The sequence below is a fragment of the Epinephelus lanceolatus genome, chromosome 1 (assembly GCF_041903045.1).
Source record: "Epinephelus lanceolatus isolate andai-2023 chromosome 1, ASM4190304v1, whole genome shotgun sequence".
NCBI lineage: Eukaryota > Metazoa > Chordata > Actinopteri > Perciformes > Serranidae > Epinephelus > Epinephelus lanceolatus.
In genome coordinates this window covers 25,133,167-25,160,380 of record NC_135734.1, presented here as the reverse complement: position 1 = coordinate 25,160,380, position 27,214 = coordinate 25,133,167, and the positions used below count along the sequence as shown (strand labels likewise).

General features: G+C 43.3%; 1 protein-coding gene across 1 annotated transcript; it reads left to right on the top strand.

Annotated features, from left to right (window-relative positions):
- The first annotated feature begins 823 nt into the window (after positions 1 to 823).
- LOC117256376 (G-protein coupled receptor 22) lies at positions 824 to 25,767 on the top strand. The gene is made up of 2 exons (XM_033625759.2): positions 824 to 1,259; positions 21,842 to 25,767. Exon 2 carries the CDS (start codon positions 21,967 to 21,969, stop codon positions 23,653 to 23,655), a length of 1,689 nt encoding a protein of 562 aa, XP_033481650.1. The 5' UTR covers positions 824 to 1,259; positions 21,842 to 21,966; the 3' UTR covers positions 23,656 to 25,767.
- Positions 25,768 to 27,214: the final 1,447 nt, after the last annotated feature.

The following is a 27,214-nucleotide window of genomic DNA, read 5'->3' as shown; positions in this document are numbered from 1 at the left end:
GTAACCGGTTCTAGGACCCTTTTACCAATTCAAAATTAGTTTGATATTCAGAATCTGGTTTTCTTATAGAGGAAAACACACATAAAAAGTCTTAATGGAGGGTTTTGGGTTTTTTTGGATTTTAGCACATATTCCACCGTGGGAGATTCTGTGCGGCTGACATCATCCTTATTGTTTGCCCAAGGTCACAAATTTACCCGTCAGTGACCTTGATCCCTGCACACAGCTCTCAGTGACCGAGCGCTCACAGTGCATCAGATAGAAAGATGCACCTCACAATGAGATGATAATCTCAGGTGAAATATGGCTTCAAGCCTCATGAATCCGTTCCTTAACCAGCTCATCCTCCACCGGCGATGAAGTCACCACATGGAAATTTAGAGTCTGATATGAGGGCAGACACTCACTGTACAGCCCCCGGTGTGCAGCAAAGCATAGACAGAAGCCTTCAAAAGCCTCCTCCACAGTGGGGGGAGAGTGATATTATCGAATCCAGTCATTTTTCCTCTGAGGGAGATCAGGTGAAGTGTGTGTAATATGTTTTGAGAGAGGAATAGGGAGGGGGACGCAAGTAATTGGTAAATCTCGTTGAATTACTAAAGAGGAGCGTTCACCCTTGAGGAATCTCAGGTCGTCCTTGTGGAAGGCTACCCATCACACACACACACACACACACACACACACACACACACACACACACATTCACATACACACCCCAGCCCCCCAATCCTCCTCCCGCATCCCTGTCTCCTCCCCCTTCCAACAAAACCCCCCTCTCCATCCTCCCTCCCTCCCTCCTTTCCTCCCCCCTGCGCTTGCAGATCACCGTATTGGTCGCTGGGATGGAGCGACTGCGCTCCAGCGAGCGGGTAGCGCATAATCATGCGTTTGGCCGGTCCGCGTGTGGGATGCTGTACAAGTCCGCTGCATAAAAGTGGACAGGTGTAGCGCACCGTGTTGAGTGGGGAATTAAAGGAAAAACGCCCAGACACTGTGATATTACCTGATTTGTCAGCCACTGCTGCGCTCTGCATCTGCAGCCGTGGAGGGTTCCCCCCCTCCACCACCACCACCACCACACCACCCCCTCCCGCTGTAATATTTATGACAAAACGGAGGCAAATTATTCTGGTCACGTTTTTGGCTGACAGCCGGCTGTCCTGGAGAGCTCTGGAGTGAATCGGGGTCCAGCGTTGGAGATAGCGCAGCGCACCGACACCTGCAGTAGGATGTAAAGGGAATTCCCACTCACCAAACTGGTAAGTTTATCAGCACTTCTTCTCATAAGACTCCTATCTTAATTTCAAGTAAAAATCAGCATGATCATGTCTTTACAAATAGCATAAAATAAAACACATGGACTTGTTAGGGATCAAAGGGATCCAGTCTTCTGCAAAATGAAACAAATGGTGGGCTGTCTCTTGGAGGGACAAGACAGTCCGGACCTGTTTTGATTCCGGACTGGAGGAGACAACAACAAATCTCCTCATTGTCACAGCAGCACTTATGACTGGCCTGTGGACAGCCTCGGGACATGTTGCCAGCTGATTTGAATCCCTTATTTGCATTTTCGGACATGAAGTGAGACAAAAATCCTTCAGAGCATTTGGGCTTTTCCGTCCTGCAGCAACAGCCAGACAACACTTGTCCCAGAGAGGGAAGGAAAATCTGAAAATGATGGATAGAAGAAACAGACCTGTAGTGATTTGTTTTGATCCAAGTGGGCTCATAGTAAATTCTGATCCTCCAAGTCAGTCTCTCATTTTCAGGGACCCACGGTGATTGTTGATATGCTTCAGTCACATGGATGCGCCACGCTTTGACACGAAGGTGGCCCGTTTGATCATTTTTAAGAGCAGCGGCTCAGTTTACCAACTAATGTTTTGACATTTAATGCTTTAATAAGATCAAATTATTCAGTGTTGAACTGGCATAACCCCACGAGACTATGATATCAAAGGATTGTTTATCAGGGCTCCTCTGCATTTACTTAGCTTCATTAAAAAAGACAGCAATAACAGTCAAAAAATTGAAATTAAAATTTGCATTTTCTGTGCCCGACTTATGTTTTTCTGTAGATTTTAAATCTGAAATATGATAAGCTATCTTTTTAAACATTTTCCTCCTGTATGATCTTAGTAGTGGTTTCAAAATCTACTGTGTTATTTGTAGTCCAGTCCTGTCCTACCATGTGTTGTGTATGAATATGCAGCAGTGACAGAGAGCATTTGATACACTGCTGTCTTGTTGATGAGATGTGAAATGGGAACATGTGTGATTGGAAGGTGGCAGAGTGTGGTTGGGTTTCTCCCGGCTGATCACTAAAGCAACATATTCTCCAGTTAAGGTTACAGTTACAGTCCGTTTAATGTCAGGCTGCAGCCTGTTTGTATTAGTTTGGGGGAGAAAGGTGCTTTTTATCACCAATTAAAAATCAGATTCTTGTTATCGAGAGCGACAGAGTGTTTTGCTTCCTGGCATGAGGTGTTTGAAATGTGACAGTCATCAAAGATTTTTTGACACATTATTTCAAAAGACATTTTTTGTTTACATGTTCCCATAGGTGTAGATTTTGGGGGAAACTCGAGGGCCACATCCCCCTAAATATTTACAACACGTGCATTTGTCCTCACCAATAAAAACTTAATAGTAGCAGAAGAATTTTATCGACAAAATAATGGACATTTACACATAAATTGATGCAAAAAAGACACAAATTGGTTCATAAAAACTCACCAGAATGCAGAAAACACTTTCTGGGCTCTCCAATTCATTGTATTCTTTTTTTATCACCCAGTGCTTTGCCACAATATGTGGCAACATATTGAATTTTACTGTCATTGTTATCATTTCGTAAGTGTGATTATGTAATTAGAGAACAACTGGCAGATTGGAGACTTTCTAAAATAAAAGGCCATAATATGGAGGATGTAGCCTCATCGGTAAAATTAAAAACTACAGTAAATGTTGAGAATGTAGCTAGAAAGGAGGATAGCATTGCATGGTAACGTGACCATTTTATTTTTCTCTCAATCTTATCAGTCAGTCTTTTTATCAGACACTTCGGTTACGTAGCTACTCTGAAAATACATAACGAGCTCATCTTAATATTAAGTAGTCTACATTAGGACTGTTCACCCCCAAATGAACTTTTTTTCGATGAGACTGCACAAACATAAGGAGATTATAAAGAGTGAGCACCTTCTCTGTGTGTGTGTGTATGTGTGTGTGTGTGTGTGTGTGTTTCTCTCTCTGTTGTGTGTAGAATCCCAAAGGGATGGTAATTGTTTTAACGTACTCCCATTTGCAGTCACTCTCACGGTGGCAGCCCGTGTGTTTGCTTTGCATGTGGGTCATTGTGTGTTTGCGTCTGTGCGTGTATTTATAGAGAAGCTTTGATGCTGCTGGTGGGGAAATATTCCACCACACGTGTCACTCTCCGGCTAGATGCCGCAGCGTAGTTGAAGGAAGCTGTCATATTTTGTTTAAGCTCAATGAGCAAAGGAGTACTGTACCTGTGAGCTGATGAGTCTTATTTACCTTTCATATGTAACAGTGCTGAGGAGGAGATGGTCGGAGTCTTGCTGAGGTTATTATAGGACAACAACAGTGTGGGGAAAAAGCACACAAGATTTATGTAAGAGCTGCTCTGTTGTCATAAAAGGCTCCAATAAAGCTTCAGTCTGTGTTGGATTTGATTTGGCTGTAATGTGATGGCTGGAAGACTTCTTACTTGTCAAAATGGTTGCGTTGGGTTTACATAGAGGACAACACAGCTACACTGCTGATACGCACACATTTTAAAGGGCTGTCAACAGTTATGTCGTAACACAAAGTCCCAAAAGTATATGTTTCACTTACAATTCAGCTGTTATTTTATTTTGTATTGCATCTTTAACTTCCCTTGATAAAATGGCTAGACTGTAAGCATGGCAGATGTTGAATGAGCATGTGCAAAATGTCCCTGCAGCAAAGAAACAGTCACATTTACTGCTGTAAAAGCCTTCAGCAACTTGATTTGCCACCTCTCTTTTTAAGTGCGATAAACAAGTTGTCAAACCTTTGTGGTCGTTTTAAAGGGATAGTCTGGATTTTTTGAAGTGGGGTTGTATGAGGTTGTTATCCACAGTCAGTGTATTACATCAACGCCCAACTGGTCAAACACCAACACCTGATCAATTGCCCTAAACATTAAACTATGACGCTCAGGGTGCCCCTCCTGCATCGGTTTGGGATGTTCAGCTACAGCGTGTCAATTTTATGCTCACTTCTTCCACTCTCACCAACCCAGTCTCACTCCAAAGTTGTTGAAATCTGGCACTCGGGCAGTGACTTGCAGCGTCAGACACCGACGAGAAAAGCTGCCCTTTATCATTGGCATGATATGTGGCCTGTCGGTCGATAATAAGGCAACAAAAGTCAGAGTGGGTCAAAACAAAAGTGTATTTTGAAAGAAGACAACGCACGTAACAGGCAGAAGTTGACATATTGTCACAGAACGGCAACAACCAATGCACCCAGGGTGGTATGTGGACGTGGAAAGTCTATGACCAAACGTCGATATGTGACGAGGTTAGAGCGAGAATGTGTTGTTCTCACAGGAAAAGTTCTTTGTTCCGCTTGTTAAATGCATGCACTCTCTTTTCAAAATAAACTTAGTATGCAGTTAAAAAAACTTTGTCTTTAGGTTTACTTCTTTAGGTTTAGGCAACAAAGCACAGGGTAAGGTTTAGAAAAAACATCATGGTTTGGCTTAAAATAAATAAATTTCCCACTAACGTAATGTAACATCATGACATATGTCATGATAGGTCAGTAGCAAGTTATACACAGGCCTACTAGCACACTCAGTTGTTATTAAAATAACTCAGTTGACTTTGGTTTCACATTGGACATGAACGGTGGGCTCCCAGGTGAAAGCCTGGAGTTTGCCTGCCCCATCCACCTCCCCTCCAACCCGCCCAATGCAGTCTTTCTTACTCTTTTTACTACGGCTGTTGCTTGTAGAATCAAAAAATGCTGCCACCCGGTGTGTCTCATAACGGCGCTAAAGGGTGCCTCTGTGCCTTGGTGTCTAATGCGCCTGGGTATTAATGAGCTGAAAGTGAGACCAGATTAATTACATGCAGCAGATGGCAGTCGGCACGCCCCCAGTTTGGAGAAGCAGACAGGAGTACTGCCACAAAGGCTGAGTAATGTACCGCTTGATGGGGGCAGCAGCAAAAGGTGCTTTAGACACCAACAAACACTTTAACTGTACACTATACTGAGATTATTTTCACCACAGACAGCCCTTTCCTTTGGCACTACACTTTCTCAATTCTAGAAGTTGTGTATTCCTACATACGTATGAGCGCAATTGTGCCGCACACTGTATTATGTTGCAGATCAGCTGTTTGGGTTAGACAGTTTATGGAACTGTGAAGTTTGATCACAGTCTGATCTGAAAAAACATTTTCTGATCCAAACCAGCTGATCTGCGGTGTAATACAGTGTGCAGCACAGTTGCATTTATGTGTAGGAAAACAAAGTTCTACAAAGGAGAGGGCGGCTTTACTGCTGCCCCTTGTGCACTGCAGTACATTGCTGAGCTTCCGTGATGGTACATCTGTCTGTTTCTCCAAGCAGGGAGCATGCCAACCGCCATCTACTGTAGGTAATACACTGACTGTGTATTAGTGCATTATACAACCACACTGCAAAAAAATCCTGTCCTCACTTTAAGCATTAAACATAAACGTCCATACAGTCATTAAAGGTACGAAATAAGCAGCAGCCTCTGGATGTGTATACCACCAGAGAAAAGTCAAATCATAATAAACATCAGTAACTGCCTTGCACATAGGTGTATTGATTACTGACAGCTGAGGGTCGCTCATCCTTCTCGTCAGTGTGCTCATGTTTACCGTGTGAAATTAAAAGCATACTGTACTTAATTCCCCAGCCGAATACAGTAAACAACAATGTTCCTCAAAGTGCATGAGTGCTGTCGAGTTGAAGCAGATCTCAGCAGCAGATAGGACAACAGCGGAAGGATGATGTTAAAAAAAGGTGAGACGCATATAGAGAGCAACTAGAGAGCAGAGATGGAACAATAAATCATTAGAAGAGCAGAGTGGAGTGACCAGGGTGAAAATAGACTATCAACAAGAGGGAGACCGAGGCAACATGGAAGAGAAGACTCCTATTCAAAGACTCAGTGTGGCCACCCAGAGATATTGAAAAGGAATGCAGCTGCTTTTGTGCATATTTGTTGTATATTAAGGCATGTTTTACATAAAATATTTCCATTAGTTGGAAGCTGACAAACATTAAGTGTATGTAAATGAGGTTTAATTTACACTAAGTAATTAATATGCGCCTCATGTACTTTGGCCCTGCTGGTTTTTATGTGATATGTCTTCATGTGAAAATAGAAAATTAATCCCATATTTTTGAGGTAGTGTGTATATGTGTGTGTTGGTCTTCCCTCCCTCGGGTTAGTCCTCTGTCTGTCATTATGGCATGCGAGTACAGATGCCTGCAGGGGTGCTCTCCCCTCTTGGCCAATTTTGTCCTGTCTGCAGGAGATAAATGGCATTAATTGAGTACTAATTGCCTTCTGGAGTGAAATCGCTTAAACACTTTAACCTGCCGCAGACAACTTCAGTCTTTTTTTCCTGGTAACCCATCAGCTCCACTTACTCCTTTGCTCTTATTCCACTGCCTTCACATCCATTTTTGTCTAGTTTTCTGACCTCTTCAGCTGCTCTCTGCTTCTCTAAAGCCCCGTTGTCCATGGACACTGAGCATGAGTCTGTTTCAGACAGCTGTAAAACATGATATATTGGTACATGGAGAGATTCCATTCTCTGCAGGCACTGATCTCCCGGAGAAAGGTTTGATTAAATTCAGGCTGAGGGTGAACACTACAAGAATGCAAAATTCCTGATTCACTGTTTCACTGCAATGTAAATGTGTCCTTTGAAGTTTTTGACCACTAGTAGTGCTATGGAGCAAAGTTTTTTATGAGGGGGTCACTGATTTGTTTCTTTATGTGCACACGGATGAGTAGTATAATCCTGTCAATGGTTTCACACTGTTCCGCTCATCTGTAAGTGGCTGTAATGTGCAGAGAAACATAGCAACTCACCAACAAAGGCAAATTCATTCAAGGATGCAATCAAGGCATTTTTGGTAATTTGGAAAAAAAAAATCTTTGTTTACAAGAACAATGTACAGGGCACCTTTAAGAAAAAAGTTTTCTTCCTTCCCTGTGTGGAAATCAAAGCATCGGCACACTTTCTTCCACTGCGTACACCCAATTCATTGTGTACACATTTGGTCAAACAGACTGTCAGAGCATCTCTGAGAGCTCTGAAAATACATTGGGTGCATACAATAGAGATACGTGTGTGGATACTTTGATTTAGATTTTTTTACATTCTGCAGCTTTTAGACTTGTTTTGTAGTTATTCTGGAAATCACCTCTCCACATAGGTAAGTCAAGGTATACATCTGAGAGTAGAGAGTTTATTACATGCCTTAAAAGGACACTCCAGTGATTTAGCATAGCACGTTTGTCAAAGTTGAAGGGCAAGTCAAGGACAGATTAAAAAACAAAAGTTAAAATGGAAGAGTAATTGTCAGATTCTAACCACTGGATACTACACTTCCCATAATGCTCAGTATCATTCATTTTGTTCACCTTCCCATGTCATCCAGTCTCCACACCCCGAGTTTGTAGCGAAGGCTTTCTGTTCAAAGTCTCAAGTCCAATTTTAGGCAACTGTAATTACATCATCAGGGCTATTTTCTCCAGAGCCACAGAAGACACTATAAGGCTCAGAGTCCACATAGCCTTAACTAGCACCGTATTATGGACAGAGCTGATCTTCTTCCAGGCGCTGTTTATAAGTGTGTAGACCTATTGTCCATGGGACAGATATAAAGCTCTGGCACGTCTGTGCTAAAATAATCAATTTTTCCATATTTATCACAGACTGATATTTACGGAAGGAGGGAAAGATATCTGTCGGCTGTGATTTGTTGTTCCTTGTCACGCAACATAAAGTGCATGCTGCTGGCTTTCAAAAGTTGAATCTGTAATGTCAGGGCACATAGGTGCTTGGGACTGTGTGCACACTGCAACGGCATTGCTCTGGTGTTTGAGCACACCTGCTGTGTGTCTAGATTAAAAACAATGAATTTGAGGGTGCAAAAAACACGGCATGTGCACGGCCCTTAGGGCACAAGAGGAACACCCAGACTTTGACTCCGACTTTCAGAACACACAAAGGCACCAGGAAAGGTGGTGTTGTCACTGTCGCTTCTTTACCGTCACTCCTGAGCTGTATAATGTCAGTCAGAAACACAGACGAGCCCATTTGTGGGAGCAGATTGGCTGGACAGTGAATGTTACTGGTGAATGTTGTGCTTTTATTAACATATCAGCATCGTTAGTTTGTTGTTAACTGTGAAGTCAACCCTCTGTAACCTAGTGTTACATTAGCTACCTAGCTAATGTTAATGTCAAGATGTTGTCAAAACCCATCATCCCACTCAACACTGGAATGAGATAATAAGTGTGTTTTCTAAGGTTTATAATCGCCTGAAAATAAGAATCGTGTTTTCGTTACCTCAGAATGAGTCGTTTACATCTAAACAGGGAGCTGGTCCTCGTTCACACCTTTTTTCTACAGTAGCCCAGAATGGACAAACCAAACACTGGCTCTCGATAGGGCCATTAGCATTTTCACATCAGCAGCTGTTTTAGAAAAACACAGATTTTGTAACCTGAAACTGTTTTGTTCAGTGTTTTTACTGATTTAAATCAGTTTGTTTGTTTTGGTAATGAAGACACTGCTGCAGATAAATTGGCTCCTGACAGAAACCTCCTAAAAAATTAATACTAAAGAAAAGGAATTCACGCTTAGCACATGGGAGAAGTTTCAGCTGTTTGCCATCTGTAACCCTTACCACTAGATGCTACAGTGTTCCTATTAGTTGGCAAAGTGCACCTTTAATTGTAAAAAATAAAATAAAAATCCACCATTGTATATATCTACTGATTTCTGTGAGATTTCCAGTGTGTGTTCATGGATATTTTTGGCCCAGCAATGCAGGTCTGTGTATGTGAGCACAGGGTCAAAGCTTTTTCTTGTTGGGCCTTATATCACATAATCAGCTGTTGGTTTGGTGCTTTGTCACCAGAGCAACATTAAAGTGACCACAGACCTCGCACTGTGACCTTACTGTCTATTCACAACACAAATTAACACAGGTGGGTGCAGTAGCATACCGGCTACTTCAGCTTGACGACTGCATTCAGCCTGTCCATTTAATCCTGATGACAAGAGCTGTTGAAATAGAGAGATGGAGGGAGACGTTGCTAATCACATCCAATCACTTCAGAACACATAGGGAACGTACGATTAATTACTGCCATAACAGAAATATAATGAACGCTGTTTTATCTCCCCAGTTTATCCACTTTTATTGTCATACCATCATTATTACTAATCACTGCCATTCTGCTGGATGGGCCAGTGAGGAGCGTTCCAAAGCGCTGATTTACGTAACAGTCGCCGCTCTCTCTGACTCAGCTTCACTTCATTTCGCCAGCTTTCACACTTGATTTTGATTTCTTCTTGTTTTAAAGACCTGTGATTGCATGCTAGCCTTGATTAGTGCTTATTGATGGGTGGTGCTGGTAATAGCAACATTACAGGCTCGGGGTGTCATAGACAGGTATAGGATACCAAGGAGTGTCTTTAATGAATGTGTGAAGCCAAATGAAATCCATCGAACACGCTGTCAGATGATAATGATGCCTCACACCCTGTGGACCAGAACTGTCTAGAGACCAAGGTCTTCTTCCTGTATGGAGTGGTTTCTATAGATTACAGGCAGTGATAATTAACCTGCCTACCATAGCTTTCTTATTGATGTTCTGGCAGCAGCCTGTCAGAAATGTGGGACATAAAGTGACTGGACAAATGAGTCTTTATCCCTGATGTGGTGACGGCAATCTGTGAGAGGCTGCTTGGACTTCAATATTAAAAAATCTCAGAATATTCTGTCCAGACGATCTGGCGGGACTACACATAGATATTGCATGGTGTACTGTAAACGCGGAGAGCCATGTGCTGGTTGTAAGATGGATGGTGAGGGGAGGCGAGGCAGCGCAACTGGGACTATTCAAAAGAGAGATGGATAGAGGTAGTGAGCAGGGAACAAACATTCCCCTCCAGCGAGCACGCGACTCAGCATCCATCTGCACACCCCTAAGCCTCGCTCTCATCCATCACGCCCTCACTGCACCCACCTCCCATTTTCATCTTACCTCCCGTTACCCCCGTCCCTCTCTCCCTAACTTGTCTCAGGCGTAAGTGCGGATGGGATTCAGCAGTTTCTTAAGCACACAAGGTGTCATTCACCTCAGATGGCAATCCATCTTCTGCTTTATCTGCTGGGGAGCACGTGGGTAGGGAGCGCGTGGGCCGGCGGTGGGTGGCGGCGTGGGTGGATGGCAGTTATCCATACATTGTGGACTACACGGTGTGTTTGTCTGTCCTCAGCGAGCTTGGCAGTGAGTTATGATAACCCATTTTTAAATTATACAGTGTTAAGTGTTTCTTGGCCTCACATAAAGAGCAGCAGTGATGGTTTTAACAGTTCTGGAGTTACACTTAAAGAAGTGTTTCACTGCTGGAGAGATGGTCTTTTCATAACGCTGAGCTGTCTGTTTGCAGTAGACAGACACAAATACTTTTGAAATTTATCCTACATGACCAGAGAAAACAGAGAATCGCTTTTACTTAAAGGTTCAGTGGGTAAGATTTAGGGGTATTCAGTGGCGTCTAGTGGTGAGGATTGCAGATTGCAACCAGCAGAAACTTCTATTGGTTAGGATTCCTTCAGTGTTCATTGTTCAGGAGGTTTAACTGGGAGATGAATTATCTGCAGAAGTCTCTTCCTCTCCAAAACAAAACAGACCAGGAGATTAAAACCTGTAAAAACACTGGATAAAGCAGTTTCACATCAGAAATCAGTATCTCTCAGTGTTTCTCGTCCAACACGCGCTAGTCTGTTCTCACCGCTTTTCTCTGACAAATTAAGATCCAAATATTTAGGAGGTTTTCACCAGGAGCTGAAATATCGACAAAGGTCTCATCCTTTCCAAAACAAATGTACCAGGTGATTGATATTGGTCACACTGATATCGGTCACAATGAATAAGGCCCCGATCACACAAAAAGCATTTTAGCAGCTGGAGGCAGCTTTTTATAATTGTTTTTTAATGAGAATGAGGCTTTTTGCTCGCTGCTTTTGCGTTGCTACGTGCCTCATGTTGCTGCTCTCTGAGTGCCTGGCGCTTTTGCCGGAGCGCTCTGAACTCCTCAAGTTGAAAAATCTTTGACTCAGAGCAGAAAAGTGCCTGACGTCATCTCCGCTTTTGTCCTAATCAAATGATCCGTTCTAGGCTACTGTAGAAAAACAGCAGTGCAACATGGATGAGGACCCTCCATATGCAGATATAAATGGCTCTCTCTAAGGTAAATGCAAACATGAGTCTTATTTTCAGGTGATTATACACCATAAACAAACATACTTAATATATTATATTCCATTTCTATCAATATATCCCCTTAAATCCTACACACTGAAACTTTATTAGGTGGAAAGGATACAACTACCAGAATGCACTGCAGCACACCGGACCAATAAACACTCCCTCTGGTGGGTGAGGTAATGCAAGCGGGTCTGTTTTGGGACAGGTAACAAACGATCTCAAATTATAGTAAACATTCATTCATTCATTCATTTCCTTAAATGCTTGGGGGGGGAGGGGGGGGGGGGGGGGGGGGGGGGGTTGGACAATACAGGAAACAGTATGCCTGTTCACAAATTTAAGAGAAAGAAAGGGAGAGTGACAGCTCTCTGTCTTGATCAGCCTCTATAGTCTTTGTGTTTGTGGTGGTTAGCATAAAAAAAACAAGGATGCATAATCTGTAGTTTAAGCAGCAGCCTTAGAGCCAGCGATTTGAGTTGAGATTTGATGTGGGCGCTGCTAAGATGAAGGGACGTTTACCACAGCTCTACATATACTACCCATCCTGTTATGACACAAAGCTGGTTGAAATCTGGCAAAGTATCCCTTTAACAGGCTGGATTCAGTTTGTTGCACATCAAAACTGCGTTTCACCTGACGTTCCTGAAGCTGTGCTGATCAGACACATATGAGATAGGCTGGGATGTTGTTGCTCTCACTGAGCCAGTTGTGTTGTTGGCCTATCCAGGCTGGCTTGTTGGGAGCCTGCCAGGGATGCTGCTGCCCAGCTGGTGGCTGCTTGCTGTTAGCGCTGCTGGATGAATCGAGTGGGAAAATCAAGCCTTTGATCGATTGTCTCACTGCGGACATTAGGAATACCTAAGACAGCCATGAGTCAGCGTGCTGCATGCGCCATCATCCTGTTTAATGTCTCTCTTTCCCTCCTTCACTCATCCTTCCTGTCTCTCTCTCTCCTCTTGTTTCTCTTTCTTCCCTAAATGTCAACTTTTGGTGTCAGTATCATATAATCAAAGAGCAAAGGCTTCTTTCTAGTTTCACCATTTTGTTCTGACATTTTCCAGTTTTACAAGGAAAAATCCATCAAAGAGGAAACAGATAATGATTTCTCCACGGATAGTAGCCCAAATAAACCTCGACACAATGCAGCTACACTTCCAGCATCTGTAGTCGGATACAGTGCCCTCTTGTAAATGTTTTTTTTTTTTCTTATCTGTACAACCAGGCATGCTTACTACCACAGCGTTTTCTTTTTCCAATCTAATTCAAGGAGGAGAAAGTGACACACATCTACTTCGGTTATTGCTGTCCTCACATAAACAGCACTCATGATCCCCGTCCCTCAGGTGGACGCAAGCACAGAGCCTCACAGAAGAGCTGGATCATTTACAACTGCTGAATATAACCGACAGCAGCAGGTATACTGATTAAAAATAACAACTCCTGCCAACAGGACAGACTAACTAGACTTAAAGCAATCCAGTGCGCCCGACTAAACAAGACTGTTCAGATGACATTAGATGACCGAAACATCAGCTTATGGAAATCTGAGCTGCTTATCTGTCATCTTTAAGTGGTCCTGCTTCCTGCTGTTTAATCTAATATTATATAACTTAAAGCAATAATAAAACCCTGTCTGCACATGTGCTGATATTTTTGTAAAAGGATATTTTCCTCTATGTTTCGGCCTCTCATCCACATGCAGAGTTTTAAGTCACCAAAACTGACATTTTTTAAAAACGCCATCTAAGGTGCAGATTTTTTCAAAACTCGCGGCTTCTGTTTAACTGAGTAGCCTAGACGTTAAACAGAGCATTTGGAGAAACAGTGATGTAATCGCCTCAATTCACACACAACTGTTGTTGCTTTGTGTAATGAGCATACACTTGAAACAACAGCAACAATAGCAGACTACTGGTTTGCTAACGTTTTGTTAGCTTTACACTTGGTTATGTTGCAGCATTTCATGGACAAACAGAGGCACATGCTGCACTCAATGTTGTTGCTCCACTTCAGCGTCCACACTTAAAGTCCCCTTGAAACAACAGTTTTGAATCAGACACGACACATTTTCACTCCGACCTTGTCACATATCGACGTATGCTCATGGACTTTCCACATCCAGTTCTGACATGCAAGGTACCGGGGGTGCATTGTTTGTTGATGTTCTGGGACGCCATGTCAAGTTCTGCCTGTTACATGCATTGTCTTTTCTCAAAATACGTTTCAGTTTTCACAGGCAAAAGAGCGTTTACATATAATTAAATGCAATAGTCAGTACAGCACTGCAAATTCACGTTTTTTTTCTCCTTCAACAACAAACACGCATGGTTATGTTTTGCCAGCACACACACATGTGGTTGGGTTTAGGCAACAAAAGCACGTAGTTGGATTTAGGAAACACAAACAGGGTTTGGCTTTACAATATTACGGGAAGCAAACACTGCCTTCCCGGGTGAAAGTCGGTGGTTATTGGATCCATCCACCACCCCTCCCACTCACCCTACTTAGACTTTCACCACCTTAACTTTCATTCTTGTCTTGTCGCGTTTCCTCTAGACCGGCTGTGTATCATGCCAACATGAAAGGACAGCATGATACGCTGTGTGAAGGTGAAAGTCACTTTCCAAGTGTCGGATGTCGATGACTTCGGAGTGAGACCACTTTGAGCCAGCAGGTGGTGGGACACTTTCTGGAGTGGGATTGTTGATGATGACGAAAACTTTTGCATGTCCACAGCATCACTCGTATATTTGAGTGAGCACCTTCGTCCTTATATCAAAGGGGAATCAACCGTGATTAGATCTCTAGTAAGTGTTTTGAAAAAAATAACATCAGCCTGTACACTTTAGTGCCTTCTTTGTGATGAGGGGAGACTGTAGCAGACAGCTAACACTGGCGAGTGTTTAAGGTTGTTTTTGTGTTCTAGTGTGGATGGAGATATTTTGGAAAACAAAGGTCAGATTTATGTCTTAAAACAAATAAGAATAACAAAAGAAAAAATATCAGTTTTCAAAATCATCTATATACATGACGACAGGACCTAAGACAGTGAGAGAGTCTGATAACAACAAACTACACTTCTCCAAAGCTTAGCAATGATCACATTATAACAGACACAAGCTGTCTTGTGTGGAAAGTCGCTACATCTCAGAAATATGCAAACTGAGCACATAAAGTTTCACAGAGGGCACAGGCGGTGCCTACATTTAAATAATTAGCAAACTGAAGTCTCACGTGTGCCGACCACAATTGTCACATGTCGATTGCAGAGGACCGAGGTGAAAATGGGTGAGTGCCCTCAGGCCCAGTGCAGGATCAGCACTTTCAACAGCATCTGGTTGAAATGCAGAAACACAACGGGCAAATGTCACAGCAAGAAGGGACAGATTTAATAAACCTTTTCTGCCTCATTTCAGACGTCCCCGTAAAACGCCTGTGCGCGTGTTGTTTATCCGACAGGTGCACTGGCCTGGAAGCGCAGTTCATCTGAGGTGAGCCTTGTGTGAAATAAGTGAGGTGTGCCTCCGCTCATTGCAGTGGGATTACAGGGGGAACATTATCATGTATTTTCCGAGTCCATTTGGTTTGTGAGAGTTTTGTGTGGATCTAAAAAGCAGGTGCAGATTTGTGCAGGTTTGTTAATAAAAGACGATATAGTGTGGAACCTGATTTAATAATAAAAACAACTTTGCTGGTCAAAAAAGAGCTGTTATAATAATCATCTTAAAAACACAATGTCTGACTCAACATAGGGGACAAAGACTTGTGGCTTGAATTAATCTTGGCAGCCACCGAGCTGCTGCAGCACTGTTGATTGCACTCTTTTGATAAAACTGTTGCAGTGTTTTGCTGCAGTTATCTTGGGAGTCCAGAGCATATCAGCTGTGTTTCAGCCCTGCTCGTGACCTACACTATTGGACGCTGTCCACCCTTTTCCTCTCAGTGTAGTAATGTTGTGTTATTTCACTAAGACATACCTAACAAATGTGCCAAGATAATGAAATGCCTAACACCGTGTTGCTATCTGGGCCGAAAGCATGCCTACTGTTTGTCTTTGTGCCGGGAAGAAGTAATTTAGCCTCTGGCAAAAAAACGTGTTGTCAGGAGGAAAAAAATTAAATACATGGGTAGCTTAGAGCGCATGCAAGATTATACAAGCAAAGAAAAAACAGAAAAGAAGGAGAGAAACTGAACTCTTCACACTGACAACAGGATCTGCTTGAGCATTTACCCTCTGATACTGTGGGAAGGGGTTTGACAACCTGTCATCTACCACCCAACACCTATAATAACCCTGACAGCAGGCTGCAGGATGCACTGCAGTCCAGGACACTCGCAGTTTTTCGTTGTTTCGGAGGGAAGCACAGAATCTGCAGTGATTGAGACATCGGATTTGATGAAATCATCTGCAAAGTAAAATCTGTAGATGACAGTCACTTATTTGATTACAAGCTGAGCCGACCGGAAACATGATTTAGCTTTCAATACATGATTGTAAATTAGGCTGTTGATTGATGACTTAGGAGACAATGCATGAGTTTACCAAAAACCAATTTAAGACTCCGTGACTGAAAGCCTTCCTCTGTGACGATCATTTTACATCATTTTACAGAACTGAGGCTTAAAAAAAAGAGCTTCTGATTTGTTTGTCTTCAGGATTAACGACCAAATTGGAGCTGTCAGAAAACTTGTTAGACTTTGTTTGGGTCATGTCTTAATATAACATGTTCTGTAGTACATGCCTTAAGCTCCCTCTGCCACTTTCCCCTCTGTCTGACCTGTCAATCACAGGCTAGAGGTCTCACCTTGTTTCCAGCTATTTTCTTTTGCCACAAAGTGCATCAGCTGGCACATACACATGCCACCTCTGTCTCTTAGAAATTACAACTAATTTGAAATAGCAAATATGTTTTTGAGGGAAACATAATGCCGAGCGAATTGTGTTCTCTATTGACATAATGAGGAAATGTTGCTTATTAACGTACCCGGTGAGTCGTAAAAATGTTGATCCCAAACATATCAGCAAAATGTTCACTGACAACATGTTTCTGCCAGAATCCAATCTTGCAATACACTTTCCATTTCTAGTGACTACAGCATTTTATTTATTATTACTATTATTACTTTTATTATTATATTTTTTATTAATAAATAAGGGAGCAGTGTGTAGGATTTAGTGGCAGCTGGAACCTTTCCAGTGTGCTAAGTGTGAACTCCTGGTTAGGATTCCTTCAGTGTTCAGGAGGTTTTTACTGGGAGCCAAATTCTCCCCAAGAGGTTTCTTCCTCTACAAAACAAATAGATCAGGTGATTTAAACCAGTAGAACACAGAATGAAGCAGTTTCATGTTACAAATGAGTGTGCTTGTCACAGACAGGCCACCAGCCCAGCACCTACTGCGCTCACCATTTTTCCTCCGATAACTTAAGATCCAGACGTTCAGAGGGTTTTCACCAAGAGCCGAATTGTCCACAGAGGTCTCTCTCTTCCTCTCTAAATCAAATGGACCTGGTGGTTTAAACCGCTAAAAACAGAGTAAATCTGTGTTTTTTTCCAACCCTACTCATCCTGGGGGGCAGCCAACTGAGGCTGACGCAAAACCAGAAATGGCACTATCTAGAGCCAGTATTTGGTTTGTCCATTCTGAGCAACTGTAGAAACATGGTGGTGCAACATGGCAGACCCCAGGGGCATGGACCTGCTCCCTGTATAGATATAAACGCCTCATTCTGAGGTACATTATATTCCATGTCTGGCAATATATCCACTGAAATCCAAAATCACAGTCTTTCTCGAATCTTAACCAAAGTGCTTTTGAGATCCTGATGTCACAGTCTTGCACTCTCTAGCCCCTTTTACACTGCCAGATTTTCCGCGAATGTTGGGCCATTTTGCCGGCAAGCTGCGAGCGTTTATACACACAGAGCTGGATTGGCGAGTTGATCCGAGGTGGCCGGGAGTGGCTGTTGAAGACTTGTGGGAGGAGCTGTTGATGACGGCGCACGTGCGAGCCACTGGCGGTGGATAAATAGGAAACAGCTGATAGCGGGAATTAGCGAGCAGCTAGTAGCAAGAGGGAAACGCAAACCTGACAGACACAGTAAAGATGAGCAACTGGGGAGACAAAGCATTGCGCGCCCTCCTTGTCCTCGCAAACGAAGAGGCCATTAACCGTCAGATAACAGACAGTGAAGAATGGGCAGATTTATGAGAGAATTGCCGAAAGACTGACTAGCCGCGGCTTCCCTCGGAGTATGTCACTGTTTACGTCACATGCTGAGCTACACGTTTTGTTACTTGCTCACGCCCCCCCTTGCCTCAAAATTGCATTCTGTATGAACAAAATTAGGTAGGCAGCATTTTACGGCGCTTCCCGATTTCGTTTTTATACTGCCAATGCTGAAAAAAGACTGATTGGGCTTTCCTGCAAATTTGCACAGTTCCTATCTAAAAAGGGCTTGTGTCCGTCATCCACCCCCATCACCTCCCTGTGACTCCATTAAAGAAGTGTTTCATTAACTCAAAGAAACATTGTCTCTGAACATAATCCAGGCAATCATGAGCACAGTTTAGTAATATACAAACATTATTTCCAGGAGACAGGGTTATACATGCACACAAACACTTGGTTGGAATAAACAAGCCCCAACAATAACATCATGCAGTCATAAGAACCAAAACACTATTACAGCATACGTCAATGCACTTTGTTTTTCAGTTACCAAGGCCATAAAATCATGAGACTGACCTGCAGCCTCAAATGAACCTGAATATTTACAATTCCCACTGAAAGACCCTAAAACTGGTGATCATTAGAAAAACAACCCAAAGTTCAGCACCCTGTCTACACATTTTAATTTTCCTCTTCCCCCCTCTCCCTGTAAATACCGGAATATTGTGAGTGTTCCTGCCCGCAGGTCAGAGTCACAGCTGTTCATATTACGGGCTTATGACATTTTGTCTTGCCCCCAAACAGCATGCTAACACAGACTTCTTTCTCTACTCTTTTGTTTGCGGCTCTTTGTATCTCTAACCGGTTCATCACACAGCACTGAGTGTCCATTATCACAGGGCCGATTGTGGCTCATTGTTTCTCTTAGTCATAGAGTAGCATAAATGGCTCTTGTTGAAAGCGATCAAGCCTGCTCATTTCACCAGCACACAATCATCCCCTTGTAATTATTGGCAGGACTGTTAAGAGAAACGGATGATGGGCGATGTTTGAATGATGACGGCTGACGTTTGATGAGACTGATCAAATGAGTTACTGCAGAATACCACGCATCATTTTACTAACCCTAACCCTCAATTTTATTTTCACATTATCTTTAATATCGACATTCAGATCACTGTTGATTTTTGTGTCATATCATTTAATTTTTAATCATGGTACATTTACATTATTTATTTAATGTTACTGATATGGTAGCACGCAGTTTGCTCCTGACATTAATGTACTATGGTGCTTCAAAGTCCTGCCACCAACACACTCACATGAGATGGAAGACACTGCTCGGTCAATGTGGTATTGACATGTTCTCTGTGATTGACTGCCAAACATAAAGTGTTCCTTTGCTGGCTCTATCGTTCTCTGGAGCACCTTGATGTCCACCATATTGAACAAATGTTGTGAACACAATTGATTTTGATGACATTATAAGGTCACAGCACATTGAATGTTCCTGTGTAGGACACTTACTTTGAACAGTCTCAAACACAGGGTGGATATAGATATCGAGAATATGTTATACTCCCAGGATGTCTGTGATTATGCTGTAATTTCCACTTCCAGGCCCAATATTGATCGTCACTGCAACATCAGGGTTCCCCGAAACATCAAATTCAAGGAGTTTTTAAGGACTTTCTCAGCCCAATTTCCTCAAATTCAAGGACCCAACATGGCCTAGTTTGAGACAGGGATCAAGGTTAATTACTGTTATAGCACTGAGGATTGTTAAAATGAGAAGCAGCAGGCTTAACAGAAGCTCACAGACAACAATTAAAAAGAGAAAGAGGCTTGAATGTGTGAACACGTCTCATCTGTGCTGTGTTAAAGTGATGACAGACAGTGTCAGAAGAACTTGTGTTTGTATTCTTGTACAATATATATAAATTCAAGCACTTTTAATGACCCATTTCTGTGTATGTCTATTTTCAAGAACAATGTATAGACTCATACAGAAGTAATCCCTCTCAGTTATCACTTATGACCCACTAGAGGTGTGTGGTGGTGTACTTTTCTGCAGAGACTCTGCCCTCTGCTTGTATTTTTACTTCCTTTTTATTTTATTGCCATGTACCCCCACAGCGGTGAAGCTGATGCTGGGCTTTATAAAAAAAAGGTAGGGACCTGGTGCCAGGCTGTAAGCAGCAGGCACTCAAGAGACACAGTGCTACAAAATGCAAGTACAGTGAGGTGAAACACCAAACAGGGGTGAATCTGGGGTTGACTTTTACTTTCACTTTTCCTGGCGAGTGTGTTTAGAAACAGTAACCTACAATCTTGCATAGCGTACCTTTTAAGGTCACATACATCTTGATACTGTGACTTACATTAAAGCAAATTAAAAATTAATTTTAAAAAAAGTAGTATGGATTAATGGAGCCGCTGAGCCGGGAAGGAGGAGCCAACAACCACAACCAACACATCCTCCTATTTCTACCTTTAAGTGCATTCAGTGTGGAAAGGAAGGGATAAAACAAATTTGCTCACAACGATTTTATGCAGCACTTTAAAATGAGAGCACAGGTGCCCGTGAGAGGAACAGATAGAGAGTGCGTTTGTGTGCTCCCTTGCCTCGGGCTTGTTAAATTGGCAGATCGATGATGCTTTAAATCAATGTTCCAGCAACACCACAAACCCCATGGAACCCATTAGTAGATTAAGATAGACCACTGTTCCACACTGAGTCCTGTTCTGCCTGCAGGTCCTTTCCACATGACAAATGGGAGGAAAAACTGTGAAGTAAAACAAAGAGAAAAGGGCAAACGAGAGGGTGAGAACAAAAGCTGCGGCGGAGGAAAGGTCGACGGCAAAGGCCGAGGTTGACGCTGCCAGTGAGGACACACCTGTAGCTCTTCGCTCTGAGACTCAGGAAATAAAATGTTCTTGCTATATTATCAACAAAGGGTCTAATATTTAATCAACTAACACTTTATATGATTCCTTCCACAGCACAGAAGAGCATCCAGTCAGCCCTGAAGAACATGCTACACATGCAAAGCAGTCTGTCTCAGCCTGTACACTGAGAAGGGAACAGAGTAGGCGGGGATGTGAGGGATGTAGGAGAGACAGAGGGGTGTGGAGAGAGGATGCTAGGGGAGCTGGTCTTTCTCTGATAGCATTGTTTATGTGGCACTGTCCGTGGATCATTGATCCATTCGTCTTCATTACGTCTCCCTGTGAGAACTATTAACTGCTGCCACCCTCGGTATGGGGCCTGCTATGTTGACATGCACTGCACGGTCTCTCTACCAGCCCACCAATGTCCCTGCCACCTCTCCTCTTGGAGGCAGACGCTGACGGTTTTATATTGCTTGTAGAAAATAAAAGGAAACATCAGGAGGGCTTTTCAAATTGCCATTTACTGGATTTGCACAGGAATTATTGTCTTGAAAGGTGGGCTGTAAATGGACGGAAAGGTACAGGTAGTTCTATGTCACTAACATCTTAACAGCACAGGTGTGGTTGGTTTCTATAGGTTTCCATATGCCTTATACTGCACGCTTTGTTTCTGACCCATATAATGTATGTTGTGTAATAATGAATCAAACCTCCACCCACTCCCGCTCAACAGAAGCGCGGTTACATCTTTGTAACAGTATATGAACTGTAAGCACAGTTGGGAGATAAATCCCCACTGGTTTCGTTAAAATGTGTAGACAGTAGGGGTCCTTCACCACATCCCTGCTTAATGCACTCATACTCGCAAATGTCCCCCAAGAGACTTCCTGCTCCAATTCCTGTCTGAGCTGCTACCATTGTCTATGCGAAGCGTGCTGTTGTCTAACTGCCTGAGCCCAGTGAGACATCATGGGTCATCAGCAGCAGCTTGAACTGCACCCCACGACTCTAATCGCCTGCCAAGATCACTTTCACCCCGTTGTGTCAACTCGTAGCGTCTCCCCACTTGTGAAATCTGACAAGCTTGACTTGTTCTTGCTGTACAGTGTTATTTTTGAGTAAATATGAGAACAGCTGACTGATATCTGCTTGATCTTTCTCTGTCCTCTGTCTTTCTTCTCCTCTTCTCCTTTCTATCTCTCTCATCTGTTTTTTTTTCACAGAGTAATCCACAGATCTGGCCATCGTCCTCATCACTGTCTCGTTTGAGCCAGAAGAAAATAAGAGACAGAGCATGGTCTGGCGTGGCGGCCGCTGTTGCTATGTGTGAGGGAGTGCTGTGGCGTCAATGGAGACCGAAGGCTATCGTGACCTCCTGGAGACCAGCGATGGTCAGGGGGTAGGCCTGCTGGATGGAGGGGGCGAGGTCGGGGTGGAGGAGGGTTGGAGCACGCCCTACCCCCTGGGCTTCCAGGTGTCTTTGACCACTGTGCTGATGCTGGAGCTGGTGTTGGGCTTCAGCAGCAACCTGACTGTGCTTGTGCTCTACTGTGCTCAGTCCAACCTGGTGGATTCAGTCAGCAACCTGGTCACAGTCAACCTCCATGTGCTGGACATACTGGTCTGTCTTCTGTGTCTGCCGCTGACTGTGGCTGTGATCCTGCTGCCAGCTAATGAAAGTGGAGTCAGCAGCCTTGCTACGCTGTGCTGCTTTCATGAGGCTTGTGTTACGTTCACCAGCGTGGCCACGGCAGTCAATGTGCTGGTGATCAGTTTGGATCGATACGACATCTCAGTGCGCCCGGCCAGTCGTCTGCTGACCCCCAGGCGTGCAGCATTGCTCCTGGCAGCAGTGTGGGCCGTGTCTCTGGCTGTCTTCTTCCTGCCTTTTCTCGAGGGGGATTTCTTCTCATCGAGTGTTGAGGATAGTGAGGATGAGGAGCCGGAGGGGCAGAATAATAACTCTGAGCACACCACAGGACTGACCCCCATTTTTTCCTCCATCTCTCCTTCCCCTTTACCCTCAACCCATCCTTCCTCTCCTTCACACCACCATACTCCAGTATGGCAGAACAGGACACTGCTGTGTGTAGGAGGGCAGGGATACCACACAGGCATGGCTATGTATTACCACTTGTTACTCCAAGTGCCATGCTTCTTCATCGCTGTGGTCGTCATGTTGTTCACCTACTCCAAGATCCTGCAGGCCCTCAACATTCGCATAGGCTCCCACATGATGAGGACCACGCGTGCAAAGGACTCCACCTGCAGGATACGCTGCAGGAGGCAGAAGAAGAAGGACCTGAGCCTGCCCACAGAGGTAGTGTCCTCCAACCAGAACCAGAACCTCAACCACCCTCCTCTCATCCCCTCCCCCACCCCGACACCAACATCACCCCCACCACTCCCCTCCATGCCCCAGGTGATTTCTGACAGTGGAGCAACAGTCACAACTGTCAGCACTGCTGCCACCACCCCCATCGCCACCACCCCGGCCACCCCTGCTTCTCCGACCCCACCATCAGCCTCAGCCCAGACCCATGCCACCACACCACTGCCTGCCTCCTCCATGGGTGTACAGGCCTCAGTTTCTGCCATCATCGCCTTGAGGCGGGCAGTGCGCAGGCACAGGGACCGTCGAGAACGTCAGCGCCGCGTCCTAAAAATGTCCCTGATCATCATATCCACCTTCCTGGGCTGCTGGGCCCCTCTGTCAGCAGTCAATGTTCTGATCCTGTGTATGGGTCCCAGCGACGGCCTGGTGCGACTGCGCCTCTGCTTCTTGGCCATGGCTTATGGAACCACAATTTTTCATCCCCTGCTCTACGCTTTCACAAGGCAGAAGCTGCGCCGTGCCCTCAAAACACGTGTCAAGAAAAGGGTAGTGTCCCTTCTGCAGGTGGACCCGGCTCCCAGCGGGGGGACAGTTATTCATAACTCCTGGGTGGAGGGAGGAGGCCAGAGGAAGAATCGCAAGCCACGTGTGGAGGCCAGCGATGGCACTGATCGATGCCTCACAGAGGCAGTGAGGGAATGAGGCTGGTCTTCAGTGTGTTTGCATGTGTGAGTGTATGTGTGTGAATTTGAAGAATTGTATGTGGCCTACCGGTTTGCCAGAGATGGATCGTGTGTATATTCGTGCATGGGTGTGAGAAAAATGCGAACCGGTTAGTTTACAAAGGTCAGGACAAATCCCATGGCCACTGGTTCCATGCAGATGTGGAGACAGGAGAGTCCTGAGCTCTAATTAGAGCCTGCTATCTGCTCTCCTTACACGGGCCCTCATTAGTCCACTTTCTGACTGACAAGGTGGCCACTGTGTCTCCATGTCAACATTGGCCAAGCATTATGACCACACCATAGCCATGGCTACTGAAAATACTAGTGTGCACTCGACTTGTAGGATAAGGATTAGACGACAGCAAACGCATACATCACTGCTCCTGCGTGCACTTTCAACTTGCATGTGCATGTACATATGCACACACATATACACACACACACACACACACACCTAAAATGCACACTGATCTACGTATATATAGACATTATCTGTGAAAGCACACCAATATCTACCTGCACAGATATTCTCAGTGAGAAAAATATTAATGGAAGTCTATATTTCTCTTTCTTTCTCTCATTTGTTCATGCCTTAATTGAGTTGTTAATATATTCTCGTGGTGCTGAATGTCCTGCTGTATGTTTACAACAATGTATCAGAGTGAAAGTGTTTGCAGATACTGTATATGGTATAGCAAATTAATGGCAGGTAAATACAAGCATCAGATTCAAAGTTTACAGGCTCATATGAAACTACCAGGAAACTGCAAAAAAAAAAAAAATTCCAATTTCATTTCCAGTAAGCACCATACCTTAGAAGAATGTGTGTAAGTTAAAGCTAAAAGGCATGACTTTATTTTTTATTTTTTTTTAAAATAAACTTTAAGAGTAACAGTCATGATGACGTATGCGAGGATGTGTGATTGTGCTGGTGTGTTTGCATGAGTGCACGAATGCATGAGTGTTTGAGTGTGTGGTTGTGTGAATGAGCAACTGAGTGTGTGTGTGTCCGTTATGTGCAATAAATCATGATAAAAGCAATGACCCCAAGGATGTGAACAAAGAGAATGTGAACACAGAATTGTTGGTTTTCTATGTGTGGTTTAAATTCTTGGGGGAAGAGAGAAGAAAGGGGACTTAATCTTCTGATTAACAGCGAGAGGCCACTGGGCGTAATATAAAAGCAGATAACTTGGAGCAAATGTAACCACACAGGCCACTGTAATACTACTGACATTGTATCACTTCAGTTTTTAAGTGGAAATCAAAGGGCAACATTTTGTGGAAATTTCATTAAAACTGTCTGTAGTCACTGCAGGTAAACTAACATCTTATACAGGAGGAATCCCAACGTGGGGCAAAAAAACCTTCTGGTATGGGACGTCTCCACGTGTTAGCTGTTTGTTGCTCTGGAGGGCAGAGTCACTGCTTTTGGACAGCACTTTGAATGACTGCAGAGGCAGAAAGGCCTCTGTCAGCTTCTGGACTGAGTCCTGGACATGTTACACTATATGTGTGTCTCTCTTTCTCCTCAGGGCTTCATGTCTCATTTTCCAATGTGCTGGACATTTAACAATAAACCAGCCCTCAATCAGCTGTCGTATTATGGGTGTTACAGTAGGTAAAGATTTATGTCAGTAAGTAGATAGAGTACACTTTAAACTTTATATGGAATCAAGTCTTGGAGAGCGTCTTTGGGATTTGGGCTATCTCCTTCATCCTCACCCTTTTTACACTATTTGTGAGCCAGACAGAAGACAATAATTCTTGTGTATTCATGTACATTTTTCAGGGATGTAAATATTAAAGTGTCTGTTTTGGGTTTTAGTCAAAGTTTTTTTTTTGGTCACAATCATCTGCCGGACAGAAAATCAGCCATTGTGATAAACTCTGAGTGAGCTGGAAAGTTACTGTAAAGAGAAGATACATGTAAGTGTATTTGTGTTAATACTGTATGTGTGTACACTGTACTGTACATTTATGACCACGTGTATAGAGAAATATTAGTATTGTATAAGATTTATATTATGTGTTATTGTATAGAACAGAACAGAATCTGTATTAAAAAGGTGATCTATCTAAGAATTGATCCATCTCAGTGTCAGTTCATACACGTTTTATTAGTTGTTGTCAGAAGTGTCGACCTGAGTCACTTGACTTGGACTTGAGTCCTACTCGAGTCACAAATTTGATGACTTCAGACCTGATTTGAACTTTAACATCAGTCACCCATGACTTCACTTATACTTGATGTAGGAAAGAAGCAAGCATTCTCAAAATAAATCCACTCGACAGGTGCACGGCCAAAAACAGCAAAAAGAAAAGAAAAGATGCCAGCACTCATAAATGTCCTTTTGGTAAATTTAATAAACCAACTTGGGTGGCATTACCAGAAACACAGACGTTTCAACAGAAAGTCTTCTTCAGTGTGTTCACTTATACTTGAGCCTTTTGACATGAAAATATGTCATACCTTCCCCCAAGCCCAAATATTAAAAACTGTGTTATTTAAAAAGTGTGCCATGAATCAATTATCTCCCTTAATTTCCTGAATCTGAATTAATTCCAAGTCAACACTTAATTCCCCGGATCCACTTTCTTTAAAGCAATCCAATAGCATCCAGTCATGTTATAGGAGGGAACCATGGAGACCTTATATTAAGTTACTGAGCACCAGTTGGAAAAAATGATACTGACGATTATTTCATTCACATACAAAAACTATGCAGTGGTCAACAAAAAAAAATTAATAGCAGATTGTAAAATGTGCATGTCAGAATTTACAGACAGAGATGCAACAACTTCCAGCAAACGTTCTTTTTAACAAATTTTATAAAGAATTCGCTTTTTTTTTTTAATTTGTTTGACATATTATTACTCTATTAAAATGATTTTACATCTGGTGAAGAGCACATCATGACTAGATAAAGTCAAGGCTTGGGACTTGCCAGTCTTGACTTGGGACTGAGAGCAAAGACTTGAGACTTCCGAATCAGGGACTAATTTTGTCACAAAGTTGCATAATTGCCTAGAGATGGTTCGTGTTCTCACGGCAGCATTTACAAGTGGACCAGATCAAATACCTTGCACAAGAAAGCTGCTCTTGATTGGTCAGAATTTCCATGCGGGAAAAATCCAGTAAGTAAACAGAACGTTGAAGAAGAGTACACTTGCAAGATGAATGTGACACTTTCTAATGTGACAATGGAGGGACAGCTACGCAGGTTGATTTTAGCACTGGTCATTGTTCATTTAGACAAACCATACAGTTTGAAAATGAGGCGCTGCTCCAACTACAACAATGCATAATGCAACTGCAGCTGGTTCAGATCACAGTTGGAATGCGTTCTCACCACAAACCAATCGTACCAGAGTTTGTTTGTATACGGGCCAAGACCACCTTCTCAAAAAGGTCTTCGTTTGGTTGTTGTAGTGCACACCCGCAATTGCCGTGTTCACACCTGCCCAAATAAACCACACCTAGGGGCTAAACGAACTTGAGCTTGATTGAACCGAACCAAACAGGGCAGATGTGA